Source organism: Parus major, chromosome 20, assembly GCF_001522545.3.
Source record: "Parus major isolate Abel chromosome 20, Parus_major1.1, whole genome shotgun sequence".
NCBI lineage: Eukaryota > Metazoa > Chordata > Aves > Passeriformes > Paridae > Parus > Parus major.
The window spans coordinates 9,813,928-9,826,464 of NC_031788.1; the positions used below are offsets into that span (position 1 = coordinate 9,813,928).

At 47.8% G+C, this 12,537-nt stretch overlaps 1 protein-coding gene across 1 annotated transcript in view; it reads left to right on the top strand.

Annotated features, from left to right (window-relative positions):
• LAMA5 (laminin subunit alpha 5) overlaps nt 1-12,537 on the top strand; it is an 85,557-nt gene that overhangs the window by 25,968 nt on the left and 47,052 nt on the right. Inside the window, exon 3 of the mRNA XM_015647572.1 lies at nt 11,212-11,329. Within this exon, the coding sequence (XP_015503058.1) occupies nt 11,212-11,329 (118 nt within the window). The remainder of the gene's footprint in view (nt 1-11,211; nt 11,330-12,537) is intronic.

Here is a 12,537-nt window from a genome sequence, read left to right on the forward strand (position 1 = left end):
CTTTTTGGTTTGTTTTTGTGTTTTGTCTTTGTGGTAGTTTTTTTTCTTAAACTGGCGGATGAGAAGAGCTGCAGGACCTGTTGTCCTGGACATTGTAGAGAGGCTCAATTCAGGTGTGTTTTGGGGGCATCCCATGGATGCCTGACTGCTCTTGTGGGTCTGGGCAGATGTGTGGATCCTGCTGTGCCATCAGGAGAGGGCTGCCCACCACCTGGGAGCTGTCTTGCTGGTCTGACGTGTGGGGATTTCTCACAGTAGTCATGCATGGATGTTGTCCAAGGAAAAGGTCTTCTTTGGGACATGTTCTCCTCAGCCAGAAGAGAAGGTTGTTTTCTCCAGCTTCTGGGAAACGCTTCTCAGTGCACTCTTACAAATACAACTGCAGGAATCAACTGCTTACAGGGTTGTTGTCCAAAAAGTTTGCAGTGTGAATTGTAGATAAGCCGCTTTGTCCATCATACCAAGAATGGACCATAGTTTATGTTCCTGGCACAAACATAGCTGAGATGTGTTTGCCTTTATCCCTGCTCCTGTGATCCCAGTGGATGCTGCCTAGCTTGAGATTACTGATGGGCTGCAAATAGGTTGCTTCAGGGAATTTCATACCCTGTCCTCATCAGCCAGGAGAAATGATTTCTTCTCATCTCTTTATGCAAAACCCCCTCCTGCCTCTCCAAATGTGCTGGGTAGCCAGGCTGACAAAGATTTTGGGCTGGTGTATATATATATATATATATATATATGGGGTTTTTTTTAGTTCATTCATATTGTTCTGTGATGCTCTATGTTCTTTTTGAAGCTGGGGCAGGAAGAGGCTGGAGATAAGACAACAATGAAAGGCTGGACTATACCCTGCAAGCAGAGATAATGTGCTTCAGAGAATATGGGTGAGCTGGCAGACTGGAAAGTTCAAGGAAATTTGAACTTTTGGCCACTCAGGATGATTACTTTTCCCACCAACTACTCTGCAGAGACTTGGCTTGTGAGGTACCTGAGACAGCTTTTAGTTTAGCTGGGACCACCTGTTAGATACAAGTTCATTATGTTCGGAGTTGTCTGACATCGTATCTATTACTGCTATTTTTTTTTTTTATATTGGTCCATTTAAAGGATTTTGCTCTTAATACCTGGCCTAAATCAAAAGGTTTCTTATGTGCCCTCCTCAGCTTTTCCTCCCCTGCATTCTTTTTCCACTAATCTGTCTTGTGATATCTGACACTTCTACAATGAGGAGGAATTCATCACTGTGCATTTTGTCTTGATTTTGCACCCTCCCACCCCATCTTGTTGGGAAGTTGGTGTTCTATCATTAGGGTTTTGCTAACCCTTGGAGAGAGGTCTCCTTCCTGTCTGCATTGCAGGTTTCTCTCTAAATGCCTGGGTTTGGGAGGTGTTGAAGGCAGAGTGGTGATGGGGAGATACAGTGAGCTACAGGAACTGCTTGCAGGGTCACACTGGCTCCAGGGAGTTTAAGACATGTTCAAACAAAAATCTTTCCTTGAAGGATGGTTTTGAAAATTGCTGAGTATTACATCTTTCAGGACCTCTGTTCTCAGGTTAAACCCAAACTGAGAACCAGGCAGGCTCCTTTCTGACTGCCAATTTCTTTGCTTGGCTTGAGATGTCTTCAGGGCTTCCATATTTGTAGGCTCCCAATCTTTATTGGGGTGTAATTTACCCACAGACAGGGTTTGATAAGTTTAGACATCAGCAGTACAGTGTAGGTGCCACACAATCTGCCACACAAATTTGCCTCACTACTCCCAAATCCTCAGCAGCCCACGCTGCTTCCACACAGAAATGGTGCAAAAATGTCCTGGCTGTGCCACTTCTTAATTGCAGAGCTGAAGAAATGAAGTGGTATGAGAGGTCAGACCAGATTTTTTAGTGAGTAGCTGTTTGGAGGAAACTGAGGAATTTTGGCCAGGCTGAAATTCCTGCTTGGTTGTGTGGGAGCTTCAGTTTGGGGGAGGCAGCTGCGCTTGCAAATCCATCGAGGCTTCGCCTGGACTTTATTTATAAGGGCACACGAATGGCTTGCACTTCGCAGGCTTGTGGTGGCTTGTTAGAATGGGAATTGGAATGGGAATTGGAGGAGGTGTGAGAAGAAGAGCCCCTGTGCCTCCTCCCAGGCAGGCTCAGGGAGGAGGAGGAGAAGACCTGAGCACACCAGAGGCTGTGACGGGCGTGGGCCTGCGCTCTGTCACAGCTGTGCCCATACATCTGGCTCTGGAATGTGCCACGCTTTAATGGCTTGGTCTCATCACATTCGCTGCCAAAGTCACGGATTCCTCCTATATGTTTTAAAAGCAAACAATCCATGACTGTGGACACTGTTCCCTGTGTGTCAGCACGCAGGCAGCTGCGGGAACGCTTAAACCAAATTAACCCAGAGCTGTTAAATTATTCTCCGAGGAAATGAGAAAGATGAGTAGCAGTGACTGATGAACTCTGGGTGAAATCCTCTCATGCTGGTGATGTCATTGGCAGGTAGAGGAATGAACATGGGCTTTTAATGGAATTCTTTTCCTTTTGCTCAAGGTCATAGTTTCTACCCTGTTAAACTGCACATTGATAAACAGGAGGTACCAGGCACGGCTGTCGTTACTAGAACTATTACAACTCTTGACTTGGAGCCCATTCCTCTCTGACCCAGCAGCAGATGCCCAGGGAGGCCTTACAGACAATACCTACAGCTGCTGGGACAGTTTGGCTGTAAGGAAGGGCCTGAGCTGGGCTCTCCTCCCAGCTGTGCAGCGATGGCCAGTCACTGGGGAAGAGAAGAGGGATAGGTTTGTCTCTAAATCTGGACTTTCTCCCCAAGAACTGCTGTATAGATCAGGATTTTTTAGCCACGTGGGGAGAGGCTGTGGCAGTGCCATCCTCTCCTTCACATTTCCTATCTGTTGTTCGAGTCTTCTTCACAAAGCACCCAGCTGATGTCCTTGAAATACAGGTGTGAGATTGTTCCCTGAGCAAAGGCAGCGCTGGGGTCAGCTGCTGGAGGAGTGTTGTCCATGTGAACAGGGGCATTGGAGGATGACTCAGATGAATTTAAAAGGTTAATTTCTGGGTCAGTGCCATGCTGGAGCTGTGTGTGAGGTACTGAGCCCTTTATCCTGGGCACAGGGACTCGTCATCTCCTCCCAGGACAGAGCTGTGCTCCTTGTGTAGAATTTGCCAGAATTTGTGTAGAATGGGGCACTCCAAGGAGATCTGTTTATTTCCTTTCAAAGTCTGTCTGGCATTAAAAGCTGAGTCAGTTCTTTCCCATTAGTTACAAAAAAACCTACTCTCCCTGTGTGTGGAGTGACAGCTCCCTGAAGAGACTCTGCTTCTCACAGTCTCTAATAACTGCAGTCAGATGATATCACTCAAGTCAGGCTTTTTCTTAGTAATTTCAGATGTAGGCTGCAGGCACACTGGTTAGTTTTAGCAAGCTGGAATTCCCAGCTTTTTATATGTATAGGAAGGCACGCTTTTTTTCTGTGTGTTCTGGGATTGCAAGAGTTTCTGCTATGGTACAGTTTTCATTTTGCTAAAATTAGTCTCAAGCTCCTTTTAGTGTAAGAGAGAATAATAAAGGCAGTGGACCCAAGGCCCTTTGAAAATCAGCCTTGAGAACCCGTGTGTTTTTTTCTCTCTCATGAAGTAGGTGGCTGGATTTATTTAACTGGCTGTATTTGAGTGAGTTCCAGTTAAATTCCTCTAGAATACCAAGTCTTCCTGGGACACCTGCTTATTGCTCACCTGTCTGCATGAAGCTGCTTGCAGGAACTTTGGCTTTTTCACTTCTGCACGTTGGACAGCACAGCACAAACACATGATTCTTCACAGTGAGAGCCATCAGGGCACTTTGTGTCTCTCTAAAAGAGGTTTTTTTTTTCCCTTTGACTCATTTTTTTTCTTTATCCCTCTTCTCTGTAATACTATATTTTCCTGGGAGGAAGACCCTGGTATGAACTACCACTAATCCTGCCAGCTAATTATTAATTCACATATTTTCCCAGAGCACACCACTCCTAAAAGAAAAAAAAATAAATACCCACACATTCCCAGAAGTTTCCTAGAAGCGTTTAACCATCAAGGACAATTGACACCTCAAGGTAAATAGTCTGAGAACCTGAAATCCTGAATGTAGTTATAGTGTCTTATCTCTGCAGCAGCAGGAAGTTTTAAGGGCCTCTTTACAGCCACCTCTGTGCTGGGTTTCTGGTGGTGTTTGCAGGAGGATTAAAGCAAGTGGAGAGGGTGGGAGTCCTTGTGGTGGGGGCACCTGACCCTCTCTGCATTCTCTAGCCTCACTCACTCCTGGGCTGAACTGGCCTTGCAGACCAGTGCTTGTACCCCTTTACAGGGTGCCCAAGGACAGGGAGTCCACTTAGCCATTCCCTGAGGATGTGGTAGCTCAAGTTTGGGCTAAAAGACAAATATTTAAGTCTAATGGGTTACTTGACACTTTGCCCAGCAACCTAGAAAGTTGCAAAGGCCATCTTAGTCAAGTGGCAGGGAGTCTCCTACTGCACAGTGAGAGGCTAGAGTGGGCAAAGTCCTTCCCTGTAAGTGACTGAAGCCTCATCCCAAGGAATTCCAGCCATCCCCCTGTCCTGACCAGTTTTGCTGTGCTGTGATGCCTCTGGTTACCCAGTTCTGGCTGCAGTGACCTTTGGGTGGCTGTTGGACACACACAAAGGGTTGATCCAAATTCAGAAGGGACTCCATTTGCTGGGGTTTAAGCACAGGCTTGTGTTGGCCCATGTACAGGTTGGTGTGTCAGCATCCCTGGGCACTGCACCTGTAGCTGAGTTTGCTGTTTGCAGCTGCAGGCAGGCAGGGATTTAACAGGATGTTCCTCTGTGCCTCCCCTTAAGTGCCAGCTGGCTGAACCCACTGAGAATCAGGCTCTTACTGCTGCCCTGTCATCTCCAAACCTTGGCTGTCCAGATCTTCAGCACTGTGCAGGCCACAAGCCATGGCTCTGCTCTGCCGTGTGCCAAGTGCTGCAGATTTAGTCCCCCAAGGATTTTTGGCAGGAGGTGTGTGTGGCACTGGCAGGGGAAGGACAACTTGCGCAGGAGGATGCTGTGAAGATAAAGCAGTGCTGTGTGTAAAATCGGTGGACGAGCCAAATCCTTCTCAGAAGTGGTGTTTAAAGAAAAAAAAATCCTTTGTGGAAAATGCTCCATCAGCTGTTCACCTAAGCCAAGCTGCTTAGGAAGGGAACAGGCGTTGTTTAGAAAACAACATCATAACATATTGGGTTGCTGCTGCTTGTTATGACATTGAGCAGGTTTCATGCTGACTGGTAGCTCTGAATCTATGGTTTCATGGAGAGTGTCTGCTTTGATCTCTCTCAATAAAAGGCCAGAGTTTTGAGAGAAAAACTTGAAAACAGGTTGGTGTAAAATTGAGTCTCAGTGCTCACCTCTCTTCCCAGCCCTACCGAGGTGTTTAATAGCTGCTACTTGGCACCTCTGTCCTTCCCCTGTGGTGAAAGGGATGAGTGGTTGTTTCTAAAGCCTGGCTGTCAAAATCTTGAGATACAAGCATAGGGAACCTTCTCATTCAGAACCCTGTAATCCTCCCTGAATAACTTGGAAAAACATAATTTTTAGGAGTGTGAATTTGAGACACAGACATACAAGAGCAAGCCGAGAGTTGCTGTGAGGAAAAGAGCAAGATGGGGACGAAGCATATTTCAGTGCACACCCCTCTTTCAAACACTGACTTTTGTGCTTTTATATGTGGGGTTTGTTTGCTCTCAGGCACTTGAGTATTTTATAAAAAAAATGATTGAATAAAGAGCCGTGCCCACTTGGAGGAGAAGCACCTTTGTTTGCTGTCTGGAAGGGTTGAAGTAGTTCTTGTGTGACTGAAAATAAAAAGTAAGCACAAACTAAATATGAGAGATTTTATTAAAGGATTTTGATGGATGGGCTGGGGAGAAATAAATCTGCTGTAGGACTGCAGAGGCTCAGCAGGGGGACAGTCAGTTGTTAATGAGTAAATTCACTGCTTGCATGAGAATAAATGATTACAGGCAAAGGATGCAAAAAGGGGCAGATCACTGACCTAGAGAAATTCAAAGCGAGTCAGAAGCTCTCTTCCTCTCCAGGGCTTTTCCACCTCCTGTATATTTGTTTGTGGGGATTAAAGGTGCACAAAAAGTCCCCTTATTAGCTGTAGCTGCTGCCAGTGATGCGGTGCCAGCGCTGCCGAGCATTTCCCAGGCTGTTGTTGGTGGCAGCTGAGCAGCCACTCGCCTGGGCTGTGGACAGAGGTGACCTGTGATCCCAGAGCTGTTTTTTCCTGGCACCATGGGTTGATAACCCCATCCAGGCTCCGACATCTCCATGTTTTCCAGGTGGGCTTGTGGCTACAGTGATGGACCAGGCAGTGCCTGGGGGATGGATGGGCTTAGGAGGGAGTAAAATAATTTGATTTTTGAAAGTGGGGAAAAATAAATTAACCCTTCCCCACACTGTCCATAGCAGTTCTTTTTTACTTTCCCTGCTTCTAGGTTTTGCATGTCTGGAGCTGCTGTGCAGTGACCCAGACAGGGGTCCTGAATGCCCCAGGATGCTGCAGGTGCTTGCTGAGGGTGTCTTGAAGCCCTTTGCTGTGTGTGTCCAGGAGGCCTCATGTGTCCCTGAGCAGTGGGAGTTATTGCCATGTCCTGGCGTTGATCTGTACCTGCCCAGCAGCTCCATCCCATCCTCCTGGGAAATCCCAAGCTGGGATGAGCAGTGCTGTATCCACACACACTCTGCAGGGGTATGGAGCAGTGCTGAACTGCTTTGTTTTTCCATGGTGCTCTTTTCATAAGTCAATGCCAAAGGTAATAAATCCATCCTGCGGAAAGTTAGCGAGTGGTTTATTGTATAAACTCCTCCTGCGGGGTCTGGGGCTGGGAGCAGAGCTGGGTTTAGCTCCCAGCCAGCACAGCCTGCTCAGACCTCTTAATCCCAGAACCAAAAAGAGCCCCTCTTGCTGCTGGTGAAAATGTAATTGTCAATATTACAACAATGTGAAGATGTGTTTTGCTTATTGAATATTTCTGCATGGCTCTGAGGTGCCTTGGAGTGTCAGTGAGACTTCCCCAGAACTCCCTCAGCAAATCAACACCAGACACAAACCTGGTCCAGCTTGTTGTCTTCTTCCCACATGTACCTCCCAGGCAGGAGAAGTGAAATCAGTGTCTTGAGGAAAGGAATAGAGAAGAAATGTGTAGGTTTGCCGTCATGTGCTGCTTACACTGAAGGATGGGTGAACAAATGGACAGAGAACGTGTTGCTCTAAAAGCAGCTGAGTTTCTCTTGACTCTCTGGAATCTGTTGTCACTCTTTAAGTCTTTGTACTGTCACACTGGGCAGTAATCAGGATTATATTTGAGTGGTATTTTAGTGGTATTTTAGCTGGATAAATCTGCCCACCATCTAAAGACACAAATGCATGGAGTGTGGGACATAGAGGCATTTCCTCTATGTCCATCTTCTCCTCCTGGCTCCATCCTTCCAGGCACTGGGGCAGCTGCAAGTGATTGTTACTAAGGAAACTTGCTTCAAAACCACTAACAGCAACATCAGCTACATGTAGAGATGTTACTATTTTCAAAGAAATCTGGTTGCTAATTAAAGTAGTGTCAGAATTTCCTGGCTGGAAGGTCGTTTTATGAAATTCCAGAGGCTGGTCAAAGGTTGAGCTGTATCTGGCATGTTTTCAGAGGTAGGGACAATAAGGGATCTGCCTGCCTGGAGACAAGTGTGAGCATCAAGTCTGGTGTTTCACCTCTTTTCTCCATGAAAAGGGAAAAAAATTGTCCAAAGTGGCTGGGAGCATAGAGGTTTTTATTCATCTGACTGATAATGGGAGCTAAATAAAGGCTTTGGGAAGAAAAAAAAACAAAAAAAACCCCAACCATTTCCCTTGCAGTATTGGTTGGGCAGAACTGTACTGGAGCTAAACATGGAATGAAAAGTCTGTCTTTTCTGCCAGCTCTATTTTTAGAGCTACCGCTCCATCTTTGCATCTGAGTTTTCTCAGCAGATGCGCTGGAAACAGGCAATTTGCTGTTATTTTTTTCTGGCCAGGCTGTGATACTCTGCCAGATAAGGATGTTGGATGGAGGGGCAGGGGACTCGCCAGACTGGACAAAAATTCCCCTGAATACCAGGACATGGGTCTTGTTCCAGGTTTGGGGTCACTGTGGTCACAGACTCCTGAATATTTTCTGTGCTCCATTAAGCATGACCCTTCCATGCTGGAAGGGGAGTGGTTCTGCAGTGTTTGGCTTATTTGTATCCCAAGACTGCGGTCACAACTGGAATAAAATTCAGCAGCAGTAACAGCAGTGCTACAGATGGATTTGGGTATGGGGAAAGGATTTGTGTTTGGCTTTGAGAGCAAATATCTGCCCTGTCTTCCAGCTGAGGTATTGCAGATGATCCAGACACATCCAGCAAGAACCCAGAGGTTCTTGTGTTTTCCTGTGAAAAGCAGGAATAGAAGATAAAAGGTGTGCTAGCCCTGGTTGTGCCCACCTGACCCTGCCAGAGGGGCTGGGACTGACCTGTCAGAGAGCTTCCAGCAAGTATGGACAGTTTTATCCACAGTTCCCAGTGTGTGTTTTGTGTGTCCCATGACTTAAAATGCACTGAGACCACCTCCATCTCCTCCTGTCAGCCAGAGAGGGCTCAGAGGGGTCAGGAGCCTGTGGCTGCCCTTCCCTGCCCCAGAGCCATTTACACCAGAGCTTGCAACCAGCAGCACTGAGGTTTTCTTCTGGCTGTTGTTTTCACTTTGTGAATCACTGAGCCCGAGGCTTGGTTTTGTGTCAGATTTCACTGTTTGGGCAAAAGCTGCACCAATTTGCCTGTGTGGTAATCCATGCTCTCCAGAGGGAGGGGACTTCTGAGAACCAGAAGCACGTGAGGAGTTGGACTCCAGGACATTTCATTAGGAACACTTTGTTCCAGTATAAAGCTGAACAAAGAGGAGGACCCCCTAGAAATTCCATGGGATTTACTGGCAATAAATTCATTACTGGCTTTGCAAAAAGAAGGCAGAAGAGAGCGATCCACCTCACATTTCTAAATTTGTGTTTGTGGTTGCTGTTCATTCAGAGCAGAGAATTCCCTCTGCCTGAGGCCAGAACATGTACAGGTATTTATGAGCCACAGGGAATTTTGTCCAGCTACAGGCAGTGCTAGATTCCAGCAGAAGAATTAATTTATTCCCTGCAGAATAAAGCTGGAGGAGGGTTTAGAGTAGAGGGAAGGTGTAGCATCATAAGCTGGTGTTCAGCCCTGTTCCCATGCCAAGAGGCAGATGTTGAGCTGTGAGAACTGGTCCTGCAGAGAAAGCTGCCTGAGCTGAAGCCTCTTGGGCTTCACTATCAAATAACAGCTCTGCTGAGAGGGTAAGCAGGCAGAAAAAACTGCTCCTCGAAAAAAGCTTGATCTTGCATGCCTTGACAACATGTATGTTGCAGAGGGGAGCTAGGACAGCATGGAGGTCTGTTTTCCCTCAGCTTTTGAAAAGGATGCCTGTTTCCCCCTTGGCTGGGCTTGAAAGTCTTCTGGCAGCAGAGAACTGAGCTGGTGACCGCTTTGGTTTCTTTATCTGGATGGCACCAATCCTTAGCAGTGCAAACCCTCAGAGTGGTGATAAATCACCCTCCTGCCCATTCCGAGCTTGAGAACAGCCTCTGACCTGCTGTGCTTGATGTTCATGTGGATTTCCCAGCTGGATCTGGTTCACTTTTCCCTGAGCATCTCTCTCAAGCCCCCTTAGTCTACACCCAGGTGTGTGTTCAGGTGTTACCAGCCTGCAGTAGGAACCAGACCAATCCCCTGGTAAGTGGAGGAGTGGCTGCCCCAGAGTCAGAGGAGCCTTTGGGGGTGTCCTGAGGAGGTTTTTGCCTGAATGTCCTGCTGAGGGGGGAACTGAGCTGGTGCCAGTCCTCAGGGCTGCCCACATCCCCTTGCTCCATATCTACACACCAGCACCTGCACCCCTTGTCTGACTGACCCCAGCGAGATCTGTGCTTTTTAGATGGCTTAGTAGATTTAAATACCTTTTTGTTGCTTTTGCCCTTTACTTGGCCAGTGTGTGGATTGTCAGGGCTGTTTTGGAGACAGTTATTATTAATGTATGTCCTGTGGCTCAGCAATGCGTGTGGCCAGGACAGGGCTGAGGTCCTGGCTGCTGTTCTGGCTCTCCTGCATGGCTGAGATGGGCACGGAGCCGTCCTTCTCCTCCCCTTGCAGAAATGTCCCTCTGGACACTTGTCAGTCTTCAGGGGGTTGTATGCTCATTCAGTCCCAGCTCTGCTTGAGGAGGGACTCCTGAGCTATAAATCTCTGCCTTGCAAGCACTAAACTCCCTTTTGGGTTGTTTTTGACATTAGGAATTTCCTCTGATAAGAGAACTTTATTTGCCTTTAAATATCACTTTGTGACAGGATGATGGAGTGGGGATTCTTGGAGCGAGCCTGTGCCAGCCGGGGAAGGGAAATTCTGCTGGGGCTTTTGTTTCTCTCTAGCACTGACATTGTAGCTCTTTAAAGACTGGGTTTATTTTATACTTGGCAGGAGTGTGTGTGCACATGTCAGTGTCCAGACAAATGTGAGCAGCCCGGTGTTGGAGCTGTGCTGGAGCCAAGTGGGTCTCCTGCTCTCCTCTCCTTGTGGCACCTGGGGAAGAGGAGCTGTGCTGAGCTTTTTCTGGAACAGGCTTCAAAACGCAGGTTGTGTTGGTGAAGCAGTGCTGATATGTGGAATGCCTTAAAAAAACAGAGAGAAGGATTTTGTGGTACCATGTGCAAGGTGCAGTTGGATGTTCCCTGGCTGGCAGGCCAGTGCATCACCTGTTACCCCAAGAACAGCCCAAAAGCCAGGTCCCCAGGGCAGCATTGTAGCTGGTTTGTAATGCAGCCTGCTCAGGCTAAGCACAACCTGAGTTCAGCCTGTAGCCACAAAGTCTGAGCTGTGTTTGCATTCAGTGGGAGCTGAGCTCCCTAATCTGCCTCTCTGCAGCAGCTGTGTCATATCTCCATCCCTTTAGATATGGAGGATTTTGCTCCACAGGCTGCTTGTGAGCAGCAGGGGCTGCAAAGTGCCAGCTCATTTATTCCACTTGGATCCTGTGAAGTTCTCTCTGCTTTTCAGGATGCCTCAAACAGCCAACTAACTCTGTGTTCCTTTCTTTCAGCTCTTCCACGTAGCGTATGTCCTGATCAAGTTTGCCAATTCCCCTCGTCCTGACCTCTGGGTGTTGGAGCGATCAACTGATTTTGGCCTCACCTACGAGCCCTGGCAGTATTTTGCCTGTGAGTATGACAGGGGGCTGCAGCTCAGTGCCAGGTACCTTGGCTGTGGTGAAGATAACTGTGCAAATGCAGGGTTGGGTTTGGAGCTGTTCCTGTGTCATTGCTGTGATGCAGCACATGGCTTCTGTTTCATCTGCCCAGTAAGGCTGCAAGAATTGAAGGTAAAATGCTCCTCAGGACAGGAGAATGCTCTCTGGTACTGAATGTGTTTTTTTGAACAATCATGACCTCTATGGAGATGCCAAACAACAGTTTCCACACTTGGGTGTTGTTGGTCTAGGTCTGAAGGTGAGATTTCTTATCTCCTCCCTGCCCTCTTCTTTCTGTCTCTCCCCTGTACCATCCCAGGCTGTATTTAGCTCCTCCAGAAGCCAAGCAGCAGCTCACTTCCAAGTGGCTGCTATCACAGAAAAGTCTGGATGCAGAAAACATTCCCATGTGCTTATCAGCACCGGAGATTGGATCCAGCCTGCACAGGGCAGGGAACTGCTGTCCTGCTGCTGTGCAAGGTGGGATCAGAGACAGCTGGCTGGAAAGGAGATCCAGTCTGTGCATTTGGCTTCCCAGTCCTCTGATTAAAACCTTAAGAAACAGCTGGTTCTACAAAACTCTTCTCCCAGAGGGTGTGTGGGGTAGCCGGATACCGAGGAACTTGTTAACCACCAGCTCCTCCCAGAAGCAGCAGCAGTAATTGGGAGAAGATGTGAGTTAAGATCTACAGCCAGAGCTTAAAACCTGGCAAGAAAGGACTTGGGAGCACTCAGAGCCTTGCCCTGGGCTGTCCCTAAAGGCTCGTATTTCTGGCTTACCTGTCAGGCTGTGCTTTGGATTTCTGGCCTCTTCTAGTGCAAGAAAGAGCTGCAGCACATTAGCACGGTGTTGCCTTAGCGTGGTAGCTCCCCTCTGGGGTGGATGTTTTTCTCTCTGCTGTATGCTAGTAGGGAGTTACTGCTGTCAGATTCCTGCTTTGCTTTTTTCTGTCTTTGAGAATTTCTCTGCCAGCTCTGAAGCCTCTCTTGGGGCCCATTACAATTGTGTTCCTGCATGGTCTGGAGCTGCACAGGGAGCTCTGGCCCCACTGGCATGTTCCTGTGTGCAGTGGCATTGCTGCAACATCTGGAGTCCCCTCCCAAAGCATCAGGCCCTGTTACCACTCCCCTGGAGAAGTGACATGCAGTGACACAGTGCAGTGCAACATTCCCATGGAA